General features: G+C 47.0%; 4 protein-coding genes across 13 annotated transcripts in view; 1 reads left to right on the forward strand and 3 right to left on the reverse strand.

The window, feature by feature from the left end:
• Positions 1-1,591, reverse strand: part of CARM1 (coactivator associated arginine methyltransferase 1) — a 47,843-nt gene extending 46,252 nt beyond the window's left edge. For both annotated transcript variants that reach the window (XM_072602336.1, XM_072602335.1), the window contains exon 1: positions 1,360-1,591. In XM_072602336.1, coding sequence (XP_072458437.1) covers positions 1,360-1,576 — 217 coding nt within the window. In that variant the 5' untranslated portion in view covers positions 1,577-1,591. The remainder of the gene's footprint in view (positions 1-1,359) is intronic.
• Positions 1,592-2,646: 1,055 nt separating this feature from the next.
• C4H19orf38 (chromosome 4 C19orf38 homolog) lies at positions 2,647-16,284 on the reverse strand. 7 transcript variants are annotated; one of them, XM_072602372.1, is made up of 9 exons: positions 16,205-16,284; positions 11,686-11,741; positions 10,746-11,051; positions 10,343-10,408; positions 9,806-9,898; positions 9,419-9,446; positions 8,569-8,612; positions 7,456-7,493; positions 2,647-3,917 (listed from the first exon to the last, which is right to left on the reverse strand). In XM_072602372.1, exons 2-9 carry the CDS (start codon positions 11,714-11,716, stop codon positions 3,771-3,773), a joined length of 753 nt encoding a protein of 250 aa, XP_072458473.1. In that variant the 5' UTR covers positions 11,717-11,741; positions 16,205-16,284; the 3' UTR covers positions 2,647-3,770. The 7 variants fall into 7 exon arrangements, with proteins under 7 accessions (XP_072458473.1, XP_072458466.1, XP_072458468.1 ...); XM_072602365.1 differs by lacking the exon at positions 16,205-16,284 and adding an exon at positions 15,209-15,851; XM_072602367.1 differs by lacking the exon at positions 16,205-16,284 and adding an exon at positions 15,360-15,491.
• TMED1 (transmembrane p24 trafficking protein 1) lies at positions 15,894-19,322 on the forward strand. The gene is made up of 4 exons (XM_072602373.1): positions 15,894-16,419; positions 16,909-17,006; positions 17,229-17,418; positions 17,955-19,322. The coding sequence occupies exons 1-4, from the start codon at positions 16,213-16,215 to the stop codon at positions 18,171-18,173; spliced, it is 714 nt and encodes a 237-aa protein (XP_072458474.1). The 5' UTR covers positions 15,894-16,212; the 3' UTR covers positions 18,174-19,322.
• Positions 19,032-20,192, reverse strand: part of DNM2 (dynamin 2) — a 73,994-nt gene continuing 72,833 nt past the window's right edge. For all 3 annotated transcript variants that reach the window (XM_072602360.1, XM_072602359.1, XM_072602358.1), the window contains one exon: positions 19,032-19,632. In XM_072602360.1, the coding sequence (XP_072458461.1) occupies positions 19,593-19,632 (40 nt within the window). In that variant the 3' untranslated portion in view covers positions 19,032-19,592. The remainder of the gene's footprint in view (positions 19,633-20,192) is intronic.

Raw genomic sequence — 20,192 nt, forward strand, 5'->3', positions numbered from 1 at the left:
CCCTGACTCACTCCATTCCCAATAAGTCCCAATGTTCCCTCTTCAAAGATCTGATTTCATTCTCATCCATCCCTAGCCTTCCTCTTCCCTCCAGGACCCCTTTCTTCTCACTCCCAAACCACCTGGCCTTCCTTCGCACCATCCGCTGGGCCCTTAAACTCTACCGTCTCCCACAATCCCTGGGCCTCCTTGAAGCTCTCACTCTCAATCATCTGCTCCTTATTTTCTTAGACTTCCTACCCTTCCCTCACCCAACAACACTCTCCCTCATTTCCCACAGCCTTTCCCTTTCGCATCACCTCTCATTCCACTCAGTTTCTCCTTCCTCCTCCTCCCCAACCTGCTCCTGTCTTTTCTCATTCCCTTCCCCAAACCCAGTCTTCTACTCTCCCACACCACCAGCTCCCCTAACTCTTCCCATACTCTCCCCTACTGATGTCCTCGTGTGCTCTCTGCTGTTGCACCATTACCCCAAACTGTCTGGTCTCACTCTCTCTTCTCACCACATCTGCAGATGAGGGGTAGTTGTTAGCTGGATGGCAGGCAGGACGCAAAGAGTTCTTGACAGGCTAGAACACTGAGCAGAACCTAATAAGGTGAAACTTAGCAAGGGAAGACGGACAGGGGGGTTCAGAAGCTGGACTTCACAAGCAGAAGATGAGGGAGGCATATTTACACAGTTTTTCTAAAAGAGATCTGTGGTTTCAGGGGGCTTCAAGCTCCATTTGAATCAACAGTGTGATACAGCAGTCAAAAAAGCTAAGGCTCTTTGGGGATGAATTAAGACAGGCTTCTAGGAAGGTCAGACATGGTAAGCACATCTGGAGTGCCGGGTTCAGTCCTGAGGGCCACGTAGGAAAGGCCACCGACAACCAGGAGTGTGTCCTGAGGAGGCTGCCAGTCAGGCCGTCACCCAGCGTTTAGTAAGTGCCAGGCACGGGGGGCTGAAGGGCCGTGGGTCAGGGCAGGAGGCTCCGCTGAGGGGCCGGGGCACACTTAGGCTGGAAAGGAGAAGGCTCAGGGGGCATCGGGGCGGCCCGGGGCTGGGGGCTCCAGACGGCAGGACCGGGAGCAGGGGCCGGCTGCTACAATGGGGCCCAACTTCCCACCACGAGGCCGCCAGGGGAGCTGGGCTCCCCCTCCGCGGAGGCCTCCAGGCCGCCCCCGCCGGCGGGGAGGGCGGACGAGACGGCTCCACAATGGGGTGTCCTTCGAGCCCCCTCCCGGGCCCCTCGAGCCTCCCCTCCCCCTCCGCTCCCCCCCTCCACGCCGCCCGGCTCTGCCGCGTCCCCTGAGGCCTCCCTCCCGCTGCCCCGCCCGGCCGGGCCCCCTCCCCGGCCCCGGGCCGGCCGCACTCACGGCTGTAGAGGGCGATGCAGGCGGCGTCCTGCCCGGTGCGGACCTCGAGGCGCAGCGCCTGCTGCTCCGCGTGTCTCTGGATCTCGCCGTTCGCGTCCCCGATGGTGAGGAGCCGAGCGCCGGGGAACACGGACACGGCCACGCCGGGGCCCGCGGCCGCCACGCCGCCCGCCGGCCCCGAGCCCCCAGCAGCCGCCGTCGCCGCCACCGCTGCCATCTTAGATCCGGCTCCAGGCCCCACCGCCGCCACCTCCTCCTCCTCCTCCGCCTCCGCCGCCGCCGCCGCCTCCGCCGCCGCCGCCGCCGCCGCCGCCGCCGCCCGGGCCCAGGCTGCAGCCAGCACAGAAACCGAGGCCGGGGTGCAGCGCCCCCTGGCGGCTCCTAGGGGCCTCGCAGGCGCTGCCGCGGCCCGAGCCCCGCCGCACAGCGCCCCCTACCGGAGGCGAGAGGCACAGCGGACCGGGCTGGACACGCCCCCGGCTGGACACGCCCCCTGGTCGAGGCCCGGGGCGTGAGAGTTCCCCATGTCACTGGCCGGGCCAGGCCTGGCTGCGCTGCGCCACACCTGCCTCTGCCCCGTCCTTCCCCCCGAGGGCCTGGCGGGTGCGCACATTGTTATGTGCCCTGTTGGGCGGGCCTGAGAGCAACTGCCCCAAGCTCTGCACCCGCCACCAACTGACTCCTCCAGGGGTGGGAATGGCAGCGTGCCCCTGCTTGCCAGCTCCAGAGCCTTGCAAAGCTGTGCCCTCCACGTGCCCCCCCTGGCCGCGGCCACGACTCAGCTCCAGATCTCACTCCCAGGCTTGAAGCTTTGTCCTTCAGTCCCTGTAGACGCCCACCACCAGCTGTGCCCGCCCACCTGTGCAAAGCCCTAGCTGAGGAGGCAGCCTTGCACTATGCCAGCAGCCCTCTCAACCCATTAGTCCTGACCCCCTGATCCTTGGCCTGAGTTACTAGGGTATAGAATCATAAAAACTGACCCCTGAACAAAGAACAGGAGCCACCTATCACTACCTGCCCCCGCGGCAACTTCTTTTCCAATTCTAGCTTAGGTGAAAGATTCCCTCCTGCCAATTACAGGGGTAAGAAAACAAGATGGTGAATCCAGACCTCTGCTGAAAGGTTCTTACTGCTTTTGATACAGAAAACAACCTCCCCATCTCAGCTGGCTCTGTTTTCCTAAGTAGCAATGAGATATCTTCTCTGCCTCCTGTATCCCACGCGTTTTCAAATTCAGTTTCAAACTCTATCACCTAGAATGTTTTGTCATGGAATAAGCCCAAAGGGTTAATAACAGAAATCCAGCCAACTTTAATAATAACTCCACACTTTGTTCCTTACAAATGTCTCAGTGCTAGCTGTAAGTAATAACTTAGACAATCTTGCCCCCTCAATTCTGTAGTTTTCAAAGAAAAGGATTGACACACACAACAGAAACTTAGGGCTCTAGGACCAAGTACTCTTAGAACATAGTCTAGCAGGTACCTGTCACCAACTAGGGCTGGCTGCAAATAAGTCTCCAGAAGGCAAGAAAGCATTGGTGGTGGTCGAAGTAATTCCAAAACTTTTTTTAGTGGAGACAAGAGATGCTGTAAATCCAGATGGGAACTTTTGGTTCAGTATCTTGTCTGTGCTCTTGCAACAACCATTAATATTATCCTGCTCAGAATGGGCCATTTGGATGAGGGCAGAAGAATTAATAGCCAATACTATTCCCCTAGAGAAAGAGCATTCTCTCTAGAGTACACTAGAGAATATCTAGAGTATTCTCTGCTTCCATAAATGGCAAACAGTTGTCCCCGAGATCCTGTTTTCTGTGTATTTTCTATTCAACAGATAAAGACCCTTATTGAGGCCCTAATACAAAAGATACCTGACAGTGGCTGAAGTTTATAACTAATGTGGCCTTGGACAAGTCACTTAGCCTCCTTGAGACTCAGTTTCTTATATGAAAAATTAAGTGCAGGGGTTCAACTAGATGACATCTGAGGGCTCTTTCTAGGACTAAATCTATCATCTATGAACCTGAGACACGCAAAAGGCTGTTGCCAACTACTGAGCCAAAGTATTTCAGTTGGAACAATGAAAATCTGATTCAGGTCATGAGATTATCTCTTGAGAGGATCTAGATATATTCCCCTGTAGGGGCCCTAGATGAGAGAAGAAGGGGTGGTGAGCCAGATATACAGGAGCCAGGCCTCCCAGACTTCTTCAGAACCCAGCCTGGAAACTGATAAGTCAGGGGAAGAATGCAAAAGGACAGGAAGGAAAAAATGCAAAATCTTAGTCTCACAGCAGAGAAGAGGTTCAATCAAAGCACCTGAAGGTGCTGAATTCAAGGAGTCCGGGAGTGGAAGAAGTAGAAGTGGGCCTCTTTCTGGGCACAAGGATTCTGGAGCCAGGGGACAGGTTCATTCAAAGGACCTGAAGGTGCTGAATTCAGGTAGCTCAGGAGTGGAAGAAGTAGATGTGGGTCTCCTTCTGGGCACAAAGGGTTCTGGAGCCAGAGTTGAGCTGGTGAACGTCCCATGAGTATCCTTGTCTTCTGGGGTCATTTTCTTTTTCAATGAAAGAAAATAAATAATCAAGTAACTTCTAGGATACAGAATTGGGGGTACTCCCCTATTTTTTCTCTTCCATCAATACTAAATACTATTGTATATCATTCTTCACTAGTCTTCAGCTCCAAACCTCTTATTTTATCCCACACTTTATATACTCTGCCCAAATTATGCTCACTTTCCTTTCTTTTCCAGTGTCATGTAGTAGAAAGAACATGAGATTTAGATTCAGGAAATGCAGATTCAAATTAGCAGCTAGGTGGCACAATGGAGAGAGTGGTAGACTTGGAACTAGGAAGACCTGAGTGTGAATCTTGTCTCATGCAATTACTAAGTGAGCAAGTCACTTAACTTCTCTCAGCCTTAGCTTCGTCATCTGTAATAATGATAATGATAGCACCTACCTCTCAGGGATGCTGTGAGAGTAAAATAATATCTGTAAGGCCCTTTGCAAACTTTATAAGTGCTAAGCAAATGCTAGATATCATCATTAAATCCCTGCCGTGTGATTACGAGCAGGCGACAACTCCTGTGGACCTTAGTTTCTTTATCTGGAAAATGAGCATTTAGTTAGCTATTCATTTAGTTATTTAGTTAACTAAACGATCTCTAAAAGCCGTTACAAATCGGTGTCTTGTAAACCTTTCTCATTCTGGGCCTTTTTCCTGTACTTTTGTCATCCCTAGGTCATCAGGTACACTCCCCAGGGTTGCAAGGTATCTTGGAAGTCATCTAGTCCATTTCACGTCAATAGGAATCCCCTTCATAACGTTCCTGACAAGTGCTCATCAAATACCTACTTGAAGTGACGTGGAGTCATGACTTTCTGAGGCAGCCTATTTAAATTTTTTTGGCTGGGGAGGGGGAATAGTTCTAATTGTTTGCAAGTGTTTCCTTGTAATGAGCCAAAAATCTCTGAAATTTTTATACAGTGCTTCCAGGTCTGTACCCCAAGGGCCAAATAGAACAAGCCTAATCCTTTTTCCCCCATAAAAGCCCTTTAACTCCTTGAAGGCAACAGCTAAATCTTCCCATCACAATAATTTGCAGATATAGTACACTCCTCACAACAGCCCTGTAAGGCAGGACAAAAGTTAGTATCTCCATTTTACTAATGTGGAAACAGGCTCTGGGAGGTCGTGACCTATCTTGTATTATGTATCATCTAATGTATCTTTGATGGGATCAGAACTCAAGTCTCTTGACTCTCAGAGTCCAGCTCTGTCTACCATACCACGTTGCTTGTCTTATGGCATAGATTCTAGTCCTCTGCCTTTTTCTTCCTCCTGAAAGTCCACTTTATCACCATAACCACCCTATTCTTTTCTTGCCAAGCTGAATCCGAGGAGGTATTTGGAATCATATTGAAGTACCATCATCTCAGTTTCTCATCTGTGGTATAGCACTCACTGACAAGACTCAAAAATACCTAGGGTAGGAGGGGGGGGGGGAGAGAGAGAGAGAGAGCGCTAGATTTGTCTTGCCTAAAATAACTTGTGTTTGGGGAAGGAATCCTATTTGCTGTGGAGTAAAAAAAAAATTTCAACCTAACAAAAATTTCAATTTTAGTTCTAAATTTCAACCAATTACAACCTATTAAATTTCATGACAATAGTAGTCTTTTCCTGAAGGTAGATTCACAAAATGTCTGCCTATATATATTTTCCAACTGCAGCCTTCTTTCTGAGCTTCACACTCACATTTCAGACCGTTATCAGGTCCTTTTCACCTAGATTTCTTAATGGAATTTCAAAGGCAGAATGTTCAAAAGTAAACTAATTCTCTCTACTCTGAAGTTTGTTTTCCCTCTTTATTTATGCTAATAGAAATACTATTCTCCCAGTAATTCTTGCTTGATCCTTGACTCTTTTACCTCCCTCACTCCCCTACATTAAGTAAGTCATGAAATCTTGTTTATTCTTTGTCTCTGAGCAGGCAGATTTCAGAAAAACCTTGAAAGACTTAAATGAACTGATACCCAGTGAAGTGAGCAGAATCAGGAGAACATTATACACAGTAATAGCAACATTGTATGATGATCAGCCATGATAGACTCAGCTCTTCTTGGTTACAATGATCCAAGCCCAATCAAAAAGACTCATGATGGAAAATGCTATCCACATCCAGAGAAAGAACTATGGAGTCTGAATGCAGATTGAAGTATACTATCTTCACTTTTTTTCTCTCTCATGGTTTTCCCCTTTTGTTCTGATTTTTCTTTCACAACATGACTAATGTAGAAATATGTTTAACATGATTGCACACGTCTAACCTATATGAGATTGCTTGCTATCTTGGGGAAGGGTGATAGAAGGGAGGGAAGAAGAAAAGTTTGGAACTCAAAATCTTACAAAAATGAATAGTGAAAACTATCATGTAATTGGAAAAATAAAATTCTGATAAGTACAAAAAAAATATTCTTTGTCTCTGCTCTCTCACATTCATTCCCATGATTCATTAATCCATTCTCTACCTCCGTTACTTCTTGGCTGGACTACTGCAATACGTACCTAACCAGTCCTTTTTGGACATCTAGGTGGCCCAGTGTATAGAATACCTAACTTGGATTCAAGAAGATCTGATTTCAAATCCAGCCTCAGATCCTTGCTAGCTGTGTGTCCTTGGGCAAATCACTTAACCTTTGTTTGCTTCAGTTCCCTTGTCAGTAAAATGGGAATAATAACAGTACCTACCTCTTAGGGTTGTCGCGATGATCAAATGAGATATTTGTAAAAGCACTTGGAGCACAGTACCTGGCACATTGTAGGTACCATATAAATGTTAGCTACTATTCTTATTTTTAGCCTCAACAGATTCCCAGAGGAATCTCGCTAATACATGGGATCCTATTACTCCAGGACTCCCAGATCTTTGAGAGCTTTTTTATGGGATAAAGTCCAAACTTTCTTGACTTTGCATTTGAAAACCTGAATACTCTGGCTCCAGGCTCCTTTTGCAGCTTCATCTCACCTTCCTTTCTTCCATTTCACCAAACTGGCACTCACCAGAACCACATGCATCTCACATTGTCTTGTTTCTTTGCCTTGGCTAATGCTAATGGGGTGCTTGGGTGCCTGTGCTTGGATCCCAATTCTAAAATCACATTTCTCTTTAAAAATCATATTTCTCTCTAGCCTCAAAACACTATCCTAGGCAGTTTCTCCGTAGCCTAAGGACACAGCCTATCCCAGCAACAACCATTATCTCCCTTCCTGATACAGTAGCCAGCTGCACCTATGGAACTTATTAGCTGTGTACTGGCTGAGCTGGCTGTGTACTGGGTCTTAACCACATTTACTACTCAATAACCAATCATATGTATCCTAGACTTAGACATATGTATACGTAGACATATGTAAGCAAACAGGGTTAAGTGACTTGGCTAGGATCACACCGCTAGTAAGTGTCTGAGGCCAAATTTGAACTCAGGAATCTTCCTAACTCCAAGTCTGGCACTCCATCCAGTGAGCCCCCTAGCTAGTTCAAGAATCTGGTAGGCATCTATAAGTTGTACTGTAAGTATTGAATCACTCACCATTGAAATGGAGAACAGGGAGTTATCAAAAGACATATCTGTAATGGGAAAAGAGCAGAAGATTGGCCTAAGCATTGTTTTAAAAAATTCTCACCTTCCATACCCCTATGGACTCTAGGATGAGTCATGACTAAATTGCTCTATCCCACAACAGGAAAGGGCAAACTCTCCTCTAGCAGAAAAAGGGAAAACTAGGAAAAGAACTTTCTCAAATACAAGGACCTAAATGTTAATTTGTCTCCTTACACCTTCATGGTAAAGTCTTCCATAATCTCTTCTTTTCATTAGCAACCCTTGCTCATATGACTTCATATAATATTTTATACATCTCGGATGCTAATGCCCTGATCCTGTCATGTTGGATATTATCTTTTAAATTTTTGTGTCATTCTTCAAATAGCTCCATGAAGGAGAGAACTGTTTGATCTAAATTTTGTATCTCCCCTAGCACCTAGTAGTGATCTGCATACAGCAAGATGAATAAATAGATACATCAAAAACTTGACCTTTTCTTCCCATGACAAAGTCAGTATGGGCAGCTGGACAGCTCTCTTTTATCTCCTTTACTCTTAGGGAGAGTTAGGACCAAGAGTGCAGGGGAAGAGAGGAGAAAGGAAGTCAATCCTAGATGACTGAGGGCAGTTCCTTTGCCTTTAGCATCTTTTCTCATAAGAAAACTATTGACTGTGTAGTCACTGCAGTGAAGTTGGTTATAAATAGAGACTTCAGACTTGAAAAGTGAGGGTGTAATAATGCCTTGCAGTCAGCACATTACTGAGAACCAGAACTCTAATGCTCTTAATGGGCAGTTCCAGAAGTGGGCTCACTGACAGGTCACTAGACCCCTCTATCCTAGACTTAGACATATGTATACTTAGACATATGTAGGCAAACAGGGTTAAGTGACTTGGCTAGGATCACACCGCTAGTAAGTGTCTGAGGCCAAATTTGAACTCAGGAATCTTCCTGACTCCAAGTCTGGCACTCCATCCAGTGAACTACCTAGCTAGTTCAAGAATCTGGTAGAAGAAGTTGGTTGTCTAAGACAAAATAGTACAGGAAGAGACAGCCTAGGGTGGCTACACTCCTCAACTTGGAGCTAGGGACACACACCTGAAGTAGTATAGTTTATCTTGGTCCAGCAGGATTCTTGCTCTCTGTAAATGAAATAAGGAAAGAATAACAACTATTCCTCTGGTCTAAATGTTAGGCCTCTCCTATGCACTTTTCTTGTCCTATTTTACATTATCATCATATGTGCAGATTTTAAGTGCTAAGGGTGTCTGAAAAGTCTTGGTGCAGTTGGAAGTCATTAAAAAGTATAATGTATGAGAGTAGAAACTGTATCTTATTGATCTTTCTATATCCCTCAGCATGTAGTATACCCTATTAAACACATAATTAGTACTTAATGTTTGTTGAACTGAATTTGTAGAATCAATTTAACTAATAAATAAATATAAGTTGTGACTATAAAGTAATAACGCTGATTTTGCAAGCCATAAATTAATATTTACTCTGAATAGTTAAGTGTCACCTCACATGTAAAAAGAGCTTGAATGAAGTGAGGCAGCAAAGGAAAATGCTACATAGCCCAATACTAAGAGGGATTTCATTTTCCAAATAGGAAAATAATGGGAGACCCAGAGAAAGGCTTAAATCTTAGGCTCCCCAGAAACTCTTAGAACCTACTTCTTGCTTAGAATGTGAGCAATATTACCAACGATTGCTTCCATGACACAGATACCTTCCACCCCAAAGTGGGCTGTCTTAGTGTAGGATGAAAATGGGAGACCTCATAGACTCTGAAAGAAGCCACTCCTACTTTCTTTATCCACATTCCCTGAACCAGTTATTTTCTAAAAATGCTCTGATTCTACACAGATCATCCCAGGACAAAAGGTATGGAGACTGATGCTTCCTCCACCACATGCCCTCTGAAGTTCTCCTGGACCCACCTCACCTTTTTTTCTGAAGGTTGGTGACTTTAACTGGCAAAAACAAAAACAACAACAAAGCAGCATTAGATTGTTTCACTAATATGTTCATGTTGCAAAGGGCAATTCTTTACAGTCGTGACAATCCTAGAGTCAAGCCTGGCATTTCCAGTGCCTCATCTGATTTTCTTGTTTCACTGAGGGAAACATAATTAGGCAGAAACTTTATATAATCTAAGGGGGACTGTGATCCTCACAAGAAACAATATTCTCTAGGAAGTTGAGGCTTTGGAAGGGTCCTGGGTAGGACAGAATCTCCCCCTCCCCCTGAATACCTTAAAGCACTTGGGAATACTGGTCTCCTTAAGAACAAGGGCATTTTTTTCCCTGGGAAAGATAAGAAATCCATGTACCTCGTCTAATTATTAGAATGGCCACAACCAGCATCACAATGAGGATGAATGCTCCAGCCAGACCCAGGGAGAGCGGTAAGATCCAAGAGGGCACTAGAAAACAGGAACAGTGAGATTGGACAGGTGAGGGAGAGAGAAAAAATAGAAAGGAAAGGGAAGGGGGTACCCAGGGCTTTGCCTCACCACAAGGGGTGGGCTTGTTGGGCTGGGAGCACTAGAGGACTAACTGAGACTCCCATTCTACCATACTGCAGGAGGCAGAGGACCTTGCTTCTCTGAGGCAACTGACCAAGGGTGTATCTGAGTCTCATTTCCAGAAGTGGTTTCTACAAAGGATTTATTCAGTGTTCTCTACTTAGTAGAAGTCACTGTTTCTAGACAGGAGCAACATTTCCTGAACTCACTTTTGTGTTGGGGCCCCTGTGATAACAAGGACACTCCCAGAACAGACCTGCCTGCTTCTGAGAAATTAGTCCTGGGGATGTGAGGACAGCAGATAGAGCCATTCAGCCCCTCCCTCCCTCTTGCCCTCCTTGCCTTTCTTCCCCAGTGGATCCACTCTACTTGGAGGAGTTGGTAGGGTTGTGTTTGGCAGCCTGTAAACTGGAAAAGAAAAATCAGAATGAGAGAGCAGTCTTCCTGGATCATGGCACTGACTTCTTCCAAGGCTTTTCTCCCCAACTCCACTATATGTTCAGAGGACACAAGATACTTTTTGACAGTTTTGTAGGTAGCTACTATTGCATGTTAAGTTGTGAGCTCTAACCATCACTTCTTCATGTTGGAAGCTCGCCATGTAAATTCTCCAGGAGATAAAGGGCAACACAAGAGATGATGTGGCAGGACAGGTAAAGGGGACTATCCCAAGAAGAGCTGGAAGAGTGAGCAGGTGGAAGGGGCTGCACCTTGACACAGTGTCAAAAAGCAAAAAGGCCCTTACCTGGAAAGGTCACGTTCACTGGCTTGCTGAAGTCTGAGAACTGCTTGGCAATCTCGCCCATCACACTGTACTGACATCGGTACTGTGCTATAAGGCCTCCTTCACTCATGTTGGTCACTGTGAAAACTACTCCCTCCTGGGCTTCTCGTGCCTGCAGTGTCTGGACCACCTCATCTCTGTGGAACAGTGAAAACTCAGCCCCCTGGAAGGCAGAGGGGGCTACACATTGAAGGTGGATGGGATCCCCGGGGTTGCTAGGGTACGGAGGGGTCTGGGAAATGGAAGGAGCTGGTATTGCCAAAGAGCCTGAGAAACAAAGTACACAAAGAAGGGGTTTTGAATACGGACTGAGCTCTGCAGAGAGGATTCATGGGGAGGCTACATGGCATGTTGAACTTGGGTTCTAATATCAGCTCTCCTACTTGCTCTAGGTCAAGTCACCAAACCTCTGAATATTAGTCTCCTTATCTGCAAAATGAAGGTGTTGAATTAGATGGCTTTTAACCTCCCTTTTAACTAAATCTATGACCTGATGACCAGCAAGGCAAGTCTGCCCTGGAAGGGATAATAAGAGTTCTTCTCTTGAATGTCAACACATTTCCCTCCCCCAACATAGAGTGCCCTGGAACCTCCACCCTCCATACAGGAATTTTCCAGTGAACATTCAGAGGTTCATGGGTCATGGGGTTACACTCATCCTCTCAAAAGCAGAGTCAAAGGCCTGGACATACCACCATCCTATATCTTTGAGAGCAGAGTACAAAACACATATTTCTGGGGTTAGGATCCTGAAATTGGTACAACACCCTGAGAAATCAGTACAAACAAGCCTCCTTTTCCTCAGGTCTAGCAAATATTGTCAAAGGTTCTCACATATCATGTTCAACAAATTAGGAAGTAATTTCTGATGCCCAAGGTGTCATCAGATAAAGAAACTTACCAGTTACAAAAAAGAGGACTTTCCAGGGCATCTCTTCACTGAGTTCACTTATGATTCTGGCCGAAGAGAGAAACAACACTCACAACCAAGTTCTTGTGAAGAAAGAAGAAAAGAGTTTACGAGGGCAGTTTCCTCACCCAAGGAGGAAGTTGCATACTCTTGAACTGAAAGGGAATGGCTGTTCTACCCTTCCCTTTTACAAATAGTATGTCAAACCAAGGAAGCTAAGTTCCATGTTTTCAGATGAATTCTACAGATTTTATGAATTTGAGAAACAATGTTTTTGCTTTCCCTTTTTTCTTTAAAGGAAGTGGAAAAGGGGAAGGGTCACTTGGCTACTTGAAAACCCATACCCTCAGGTACAAACCACAACACAGCTGAAATAAAAATCTGGACCATTTTCTTGAACTGGGGCTGGCTATTTCAACTTGAGAATCCCTCCCATAGGGAGAACTTTATTAATCAGAAAAAAAAAATTAACCCCAGTCCTTGAACTCCTCTTCTGTAATAGAAACCCCCTGTTCCCTGCCACAGCAATAGTTTCTTTATGTTTGTTTGTGTCTCTTGGTATCTCTTCTTGAATCCATAGATCTGGTTTGGGATCACATTTTGAGAAAAATATGGATGGACATGTCAGTGAGAATGCACATAGTTAGAGTGACAAGTAGAAAGTACTTCCCCCCTCACCTATTCATTCATTTTTGTTTTCATTTATGTATCAAATATAAATAACTTATATTAAGGACTGTGGGACTCTGCTCTCAAAAACAAGAAAAAGACATCTTCCCTGCTTTCAAGGACCTTCTAGTCTAGTAAAATATGCCTAATGCTGAGAGTAAAAAAAATTGAATTGTTTAGGTAAAGGAGAAACTGAGGGATCAAACTTGTCCATGTTGGAGGAGGGATAATAGCTACTTAGTTCTCAAAGATACCTTGGGAAGGTGAAGCAATAGACCCAATTAACAGGAAAGAAAATGTGAATTAATACCAAGAGCATCATATACTCATATAAGGTTACTGGTACAATTTCTCAGGGTGGAAATAGCCCTGAGTAGCCATTTAAAAATAATCACTAATATTGATAGTTTCAGTTGCCCCTAGAATGCAGAGTGATTTCTTACCCCTTTCTGACACCTGTTTTGTCTATACAGCATCTTTATGTAGAGATGATTTCTAAACCTTTTTCTAGATGAGAGCTTTTTTTTGCCTCCTTCAACTCCTCCTTTATATCCGTATCTTTCAGGGCAATGACTAGCCCAAAGGTACTTAATAAATGCTAGTTGACTGAGAATGCTTTAGAAGAATTTAGACACCACTTGTCAGTTCCAGGCCTTTATTCAAACTGTTCTCCTAGCCTTAACACCCTCTTTTTCTCCCTCTCATTTAACTAAATCCCTTCAGGCCTGGATCAAGCCCCACCACTCTGGTTCCCTACTTCTATAAATTCCTATTGCTAATTATAGTCTGTGTCTGCCACTCTAACTCTAATTCTTTTTCTAATTGTTCACTGGGCATTAGTTCATTTCCCCAACAAGGTGTATGATTCTTCAATTTGAAAAGGCTGCAAGACAAGACCAAAGTGCACGGAGTGTTGATGCATGATTTTCTGTTTGCAGATGATTGTGCACTCAGTGCAGCCTCTGAAGCTGAGATGCAAAAAAGTATGGATCAATTCTCTGCTGCCTGTGCTAATTTTGGCCTAATAATTAACACCAAAAAAACACAGGTGCTCCATCAGCCACCACCACATCATCCATATGTGGAACCATCAATTACAACAAATGAAAAAGTTTTGAATACTGTGGATAAGTTCACCTACTTAGGTAATGTACTTTCCAGGGCTGTACACATTGACAACAATGTTGACATACGCGATGCCGGAGCTACCTCAGTGTTTGGGAGGCTCCAAAGAAAAGTTTGGGAGAGAAGAGGTATTAGACTGACTACCAAACTGAAGGTCTACAGAGCTGTTGTGCTGACCTTATTGTTGTATGCTGTGAAACATGGACAGTCCACCAGTGCCATGCCAGGACATGGAATCGCTTCCATTTGAACTGTCTTAGGAAGATTCTGAAGATCACCTGGCAGGAGAAGGTACCAGATACTGAGGTCCTTGCTCGAACTAAACTGCCAAGCATTCAAACTATGCTTCAGAGACCACAATTCTGATGGGCTGGCCATATTGTTCGAATGCAAAATGTATGCTTGCCCAAAAGACTATTTTATGGAGAACTCACATGGGGCAGGCGATCACATGGTGGTCAGAAGCAATACAAGGACACTCTCAAGGTCTCTCTCAAGAACTTTGGATTTGACTGTGTGACATGGAGACACTGGTGCAGGACTGCTCAGCATGGTGTGCCCGCATCAGTAAGGGTGCTGTGTTCTATGAGCAAAGCAGAATTGAAACAGCACAAAGGAAATGTAGGATGTGCAAATTTGGAGTATCCACCCCAAATATTCATACAGACTATCCTGTGGTAGAGCATTCCGAGCTTGTATTGGTTTGATCAGCCACAGTTGGATACACTAAAACTTCACTTTATCATGGTGATGTCATTTTTATCCTCTTTGACAATGAAGGACGACAACCAACCAAACTCCTTTAATCAAAGAGGTGTATGATATTCTGTATCTCACCGCATAGGGCTGGGAATACAGGTATTCATTGAAGCTGGGATTATAGATCTGGTCCTCATCTTCAACTCCCTAGAATTTCCCAAGGCTGAAAGCCAGGAAAGTCCTATGTTTAACCTGGCCCTTATTAATCTGGGCCAAATCTCTCCTTTGGGAAGGATATATATATCCTTTGGGAATATATATATATATAGTGGGAATATCTCCTTTGGGAAGTATATGTATCCTTTGGGAATATATATATATATATAATGGGAAGAACACACTGGATTTTAAGTGTCAGGAGATCTGAGTTTGAATCCTGCTTCCAATATTTACTGTGTAACAACCTCTGTGATTTTGTTTCCTTATCTGTAAGATATGGATATTCTTTGCATTGCCTTAGTCACATGGTTATTTAAAAAATTTGTTTCATAAACCTTAAATCAATATTGAAGTATGAGTGATTATTACTCCCCTTCACACATCATTGTTTTCCATCTCTTCTTGCCATTATCAAGATATGAACAGTTTGGTAAACTGGTCTTCCATGCCTGCAAATTCACTCCCATTTCATCTTAACCTGCAGAAACTCTCCTTTTCTAGTCCCATCTCAGGAGCTATTTCCTCAGAGAAATCTTCCCAAATTTCCCCATCTGAAGGTGATTTCTCCCTCCGCAAAATTTCCCAGGGTCCTCAACGTGTCAGATAGTATTTGTTTGAATTACTCCCTTTACATACAACTTTGTTTTACACTAATGTGGATAGTCACTCCTCCTTAGATTTTAAAGGTCTTGAATAAATCAGATGCAAAGTATTTTTTATCACAGTCACCCTGTTAGACAGCTAGTGCAATTATTATTAACTCCATTTTATAAATGAACAAACTGAGGGGAAGTTCACTAACCATCAGTCCACAGATATGAAGATGCAGGATGCAAAACAGATCTCCAAGTACTTTCTACTAAGCTATGCTTCGGGAAAGCGGAAACAAAGTAAGCCCTGGATTCGAATCCTTCTCCCCTCCCCGCCAGGAATTGGGAGAAACCGGTAAAGACCTGTATGAACTAACGGCGAAGTGAACAGAACCAGGTGAACCATCCACAAGGTAAGGCAATGTTGTAAAGAGAATTATCCACACAAGGACCTAGTACAATTCCAAAGGTTTCACGATACGGAACCGACTGAAGTAGGCTGAAGTCACTTTTCTCCTTTTTCTTGCATTTTTTGGAGGGGGAGGTGAGTAACGCAGACATTTGTTTCCCAAGAGTACACATATTTGTAACAGACTAGGGGAAAAAGAGAATTTGGAACTGAAAAAATTAATCAGATTCTTCCCCCGCCCGCCTTCCCCTCTGGCCTAAGGCAAGTCATTCGACCTTCCAGCTTCCTCAATTGTGGAAGGGTGTGTGTGTTGCGGGGGATGTGGGGTGGGAGCCCAAACCCCGGCGGGAGGAAGGAACGGAGGTCACGGACGAAGGGTGCGGTCAGGCCCCTCCCCGGGGAGGGCGGGCCACGAGACCCCACGCTCGGCCAGGCCGCGCGAAGAGGCGGGCAAGCAGAGGAACGGCCAACGGCTCCCCGCTCGGGGCATTCTGGGAAACGGTCGCGGGGGCTCCTCCGTAAGGACCCCCAGCCCCTCCTTCTGGCCTGGGCTTAGCTGTCTCGACGATTGCCTGCGGGGTCGGCCCAGCCGGGGCGCTGGTTTCATCCCACCGAGTCCCCGCAGAGGGGCTGCTTCCAGAAAGGGAGAAAAGGAAGGGGAGAGCAGCCTCCTTCCAATCCCAGCGATGGGCAGAAGGGGCGGGACTCCTCGCCCGATAGGCAGGCGTGGGAGCCAACCGAGCGGAGAGGCAGCCGGGCAGCGGAGCAAAGCCTTAAAGGGGCCGAGTCCCTTCCTCACATTGCCGGATGACCCGGATGATGGCGGCAAGGGCGGCCCTGGCCCTGGCCCTGGTGGGATGGCTGTCGCCACTGGTGGCCGAGACAGCGGCCGAGCCTGGCTCCCGGGCTCCCCCACCCCAGGACGGCGAGTTCACATTTTTGCTGCCTGCTGGCCGGAGGCAGTGTTTCTACCAGCCCGCACCAGCCAACGCCAGCCTGGAGGCCGAGTACCAGGTGGGGGCTGGGGTGAGGGTGGGGAAGCTGCAGGAGGGGGGAGGGGAGTCCGAGTCAGACTGGGGACCCTGTGTGGGCGGGGCCAGTTTTAGGTCCGCTAGGAGCGGTTCCACAGCTTGGTGGGCGCTGCTGAGCGAGGGGGCGGGGCCAGAACCACGCATTTCGAGAAGGGGCGGGGCTAGGTCAGAAAGTGAGATCTGAGGCCCAGAGACTTAGAAGGTGGGGCCAACTACCGTAGGGGCGGGGTTAGGAAAAAGTGCCGTGGAGAGGCGGAGCCAGAGCCCTGGAGGCTGGGGGCAGAAGAGGGGGTGGGGGGACTCCCTGGGGAATGGGACCAAGGATGGGGTCCTGACATTCCCCTGCAAGCACCATGGGGCCCTGGTTGTGGGTGGTGGGATCCCTCCGGCTCTCCTGGCAACATCCCCCGAGGTTGGTGGGGGTGATCCTCATACCTGCTCAAGGGGCGCCCCGTTTTGCCTCTGCCTCCAGGTGATCGGAGGCGCGGGGCTAGACGTGGACTTCTCCTTGGAGAGCCCTCGGGGTGTGCTGCTGGTTAGTGAGTACCGCAAGTCCGATGGGGTGCACACGTGAGTATACCTTGAGTGTCCCCATCCCCACCCCCTTTTATGTCCCAGCCTGGCTGCCCTACTTTCAAAGGGTTTGGTTACATCTGCTTAGCCTGACCTGGCCTCAGGTTACCCACTGTTATCTGCCAGAGCTGCAGGGGCATCTCCTTGGCAGAATGGGGTGATTGGGTAGGTTACCCTATCCAGCTTGAGGGGTTGCGCATTCTCTTCTCTCATCTCCAGGGTGGAGCCCACAGAGTTGGGAGACTACAAGCTGTGCTTTGACAACTCCTTCAGCACCATTTCAGAGAAGCTAGTGTTCTTTGAGCTCATATTTGACAGTCTACAGGATGAGGAGGATAATGATGGTGACGGTTGGGCCGATGTGGTGGAGCCTGAAGAAATGCTTGACATCAAGATTGAGGACATTAAGGTGGGAATTGGATTCCTACCCCCAGCCCAGCCCAGCATCTGTTCCCCCTGACCTGGCTCCTCTTTCAGCCCCTGAGGAGCAGCTCTCTGGTGAAAAGGAAATGCTAGTAAGGGTTTATATTTACACAGTAGTGAAGTTTGCAAAGCGCTTCCCTTGTGACTCATTGAAATGCATAGTACAAATATCTTTTTAAATGAGAAAAAATAAGATTCAGAGAGGTATAGCAACTTGCCCAAGGTCTTTCAGCTAGTAAGTGGGATTTAAATTTTGCCCTACTTGGTTTCCGCCACACCACTAGCTGTACTCAAATCCTCAGTGCCTAGGATTGCTTTCTGAATCTAATGGGGCTAAACGAGTGCCTTTACCTGGCCACATTCCCTTACTGAGTCTTCATTTAGAATAGTGGGAGGAATTCTCTGCCCAGCCTATGAGGCTTGTATAGATATTAAACGTGGGTGGGCTGTGCTTCAGGCTAAGGGGATGGAGCCCATCTCAGGAACCATTATGTCTAGGGCTTTTTCCCTTCTTCCCCATAGGAGTCCATTGAGATGATGAAGACCAGGCTGGAGCGAAGTATCCAAGTGCTGACTCTGTTGAGGGCTTTTGAGGCTCGAGACCGAAACCTGCAGGAGGGCAACCTGGAGAGGGTTAACTTCTGGTCTGCTGTTAACGTGGGGCTGCTGCTGTTAGTGTCCGTGCTCCAAGTGTGCACACTCAAAGGCCTCTTCCAGGACAAGCAGGCTGTGCGCACATAGCCCTCTCTGATGAGGGGTAACTTTGGGAGGGAATTGGGGGGTGGGGGTGGGAGTCTCTCTCTCCTGCCCAGGGTCTATTCATAGCCCTGCCTTTAGGAACAACTGAACTTCCTTGGGGGGGAAGCAGTTAAAAACTGATCAAGAAAGGGTCAGAAGAAGCCTGGGGTGCTGGCCCCTCCCCTTTGTCAGGGACATAAGAAGGTAGAGGGTCTCTTGATTTTTTTCTCCTGTATAGAAAGATGGAGCAGGTACTTAAGTCAGAGGCTTCTTAGGAGGTCCTTCTGTCCTCTAGAGCTCAGAGTACCCTCAGGATACCCCAAACCTAAGTTGAGACAGAAATAGGCCTGATGGGTGAACAGCAGGCATGGTATGGGGATGCATTATGGTATGTGCTTCCTGGAAGGGAGATGCAGATAGGGGCTGCAGGCTCCATAACTGAAGAAGCAAGGAGGGAGAGATGGGGTAAAATCTTTTGTTTCAAAGCTGCCCAGAGAGTAATGGTTATCTCTCCCCCTCCCCCACCCCAGGTGCCTTAAGTATTATCCATCCTGGGGCAAACTCCCCTCCCCATCTCACCCTGTTCCTTCTCTCTTGCCAGTCTAGGTGTCCCCTAGGTCAGGCTGTGGCCTCATTCTTTAGACTCTAGGCTGAGTCCATGGTCACATGATTTTTCTCTTTTCCCTCCACTGCTATTTCAGTACCCCAAATGCCAGCTGCTCAGAGACAAAATTAGCGCTGTGTGGGGCAGGTGCCCAGTCCCCAGCAGAAATAAACTAAGAGACGGAATGGGAACAGGTTGGGACAATACCCTTGTGCCTCATCAAGAACTTTTTTTAATGAAACTCAGACACTGTCATGTGCTTGCCCAGGACTGTCAATTTATTGGAGACAGGATGGGTGGTTCTCCTCCAGCCTGGCACTCTAATCAGCACCAGTGTGGCTGCATCCCCAACTGGAGGACTTGATCCGCTCAGTCTGTGTTCATTGAGATTATCTTCAAAGCAAACGAAGGCCGGGTAACAAGGGCAGTAGCCTTATTTATTGGGCAGAGAGTGGTTAGCCAGTTTAGCCAAGGGTAGGAAGGGGTGACTCCTGAGCCACATGGAACAAAGTACCAGCTCTGGTTCAATAAATAACTTTTGGAATTGAGGAGTGTGTGGTAATTGGGGCCTAGGCTGGGGCACAAGCTGACTGCACCTAGGACCTGTGCCCCTGAAAACCAGGCTATCAAGTTTGGGCCTAGAGCAACATGACCAGCAGGAGTGAATGCCAACTCTCCGTGGTGCCACTGTTGGGAGCTCAGGCCTAGCCTGAATGGGAAAATGCCCCCTCAGCTCCCAAGGCCCACAGGGCAATGGCCCTGGGCAAAGGCAGCAGGCTGGCACCTATAGAGATGGATGTCTCTCAACCAGACGAAACTCAGAAGAAGGGCCGGGAAGGAGCAGAAGGAGGTGGTCGCCTGAGCACAAGAGAGAAATAGAAACAATAAGTTTAACCTTGTTGTGGAGAGAAGGCCATGGAGTGGTTGGACCCCGATGAGGTCGCTAAGTATAAGGGTGGGTCCCCTGTTAAGAATGGGACAACTCTGCCTCTCCCCCAGGGAGTCAGATCTTGGGGTAATGTGGGCAGATGCCTCCAGGCAGAGGGTTAAAATAGTTCTGATCAGCTGAAAAGCTTGGGCTTCTGTCAGATTCAATCTCCCAGGGACCTCTACAGGTCTGGGAGCCTTGCTCAACACTTGGTGAAATCCCTAGCCTTGCTAACAAGGTAGAAATTCTGCAGGCAGCAGGACCTTATCTCTCTCCAAGGCATATTTCCCCCAGCGCTGGTTGATGTGCCTGGTTTTGGACTTACAGGATGAGAGCTATTATTAGAGGTCAAGCTAAGGCAAGAGGAAGTGAATGCAGAACGCACTAACAGCATCTTGCCAGCCTATAATTCAGTTCTTTGGTGGGTGGGAAATTGCAGCACAGTTTAAAGACCCATCTCCAGGGAGTAGTTTCTCTGTATTCTAAATCT

The sequence above is a fragment of the Notamacropus eugenii genome, chromosome 4 (assembly GCF_028372415.1).
Source record: "Notamacropus eugenii isolate mMacEug1 chromosome 4, mMacEug1.pri_v2, whole genome shotgun sequence".
Lineage (NCBI taxonomy): Eukaryota > Metazoa > Chordata > Mammalia > Diprotodontia > Macropodidae > Notamacropus > Notamacropus eugenii.

Coding starts and splice junctions, on each gene's coding strand:
- TMED1 (XM_072602373.1), top strand. CDS start 16,213: ATGACCCGGATGATGGCGGCAAGGGCGGCCCTGGCCCTGGCCCTGGTG. Junction 17,007..17,228: donor AAGTCCGATGGGGTGCACAC/GTGAGTATACCT, acceptor TCTCATCTCCAG/GGTGGAGCCCACAGAGTTGG. Junction 17,419..17,954: donor TCAAGATTGAGGACATTAAG/GTGGGAATTGGA, acceptor TCTTCCCCATAG/GAGTCCATTGAGATGATGAA.
- C4H19orf38 (XM_072602372.1), bottom strand. CDS start 11,716: ATGCCCTGGAAAGTCCTCTTTTTTGTAACTG. Junction 9,447..9,805: donor CATTCTAATAATTAGACGAG/GTACATGGATTT, acceptor TGTTTTTGCCAG/TTAAAGTCACCAACCTTCAG. Junction 3,918..7,455: donor CCCTGTTCTCCATTTCAATG/GTGAGTGATTCA, acceptor TCATTGAAAAAG/AAAATGACCCCAGAAGACAA.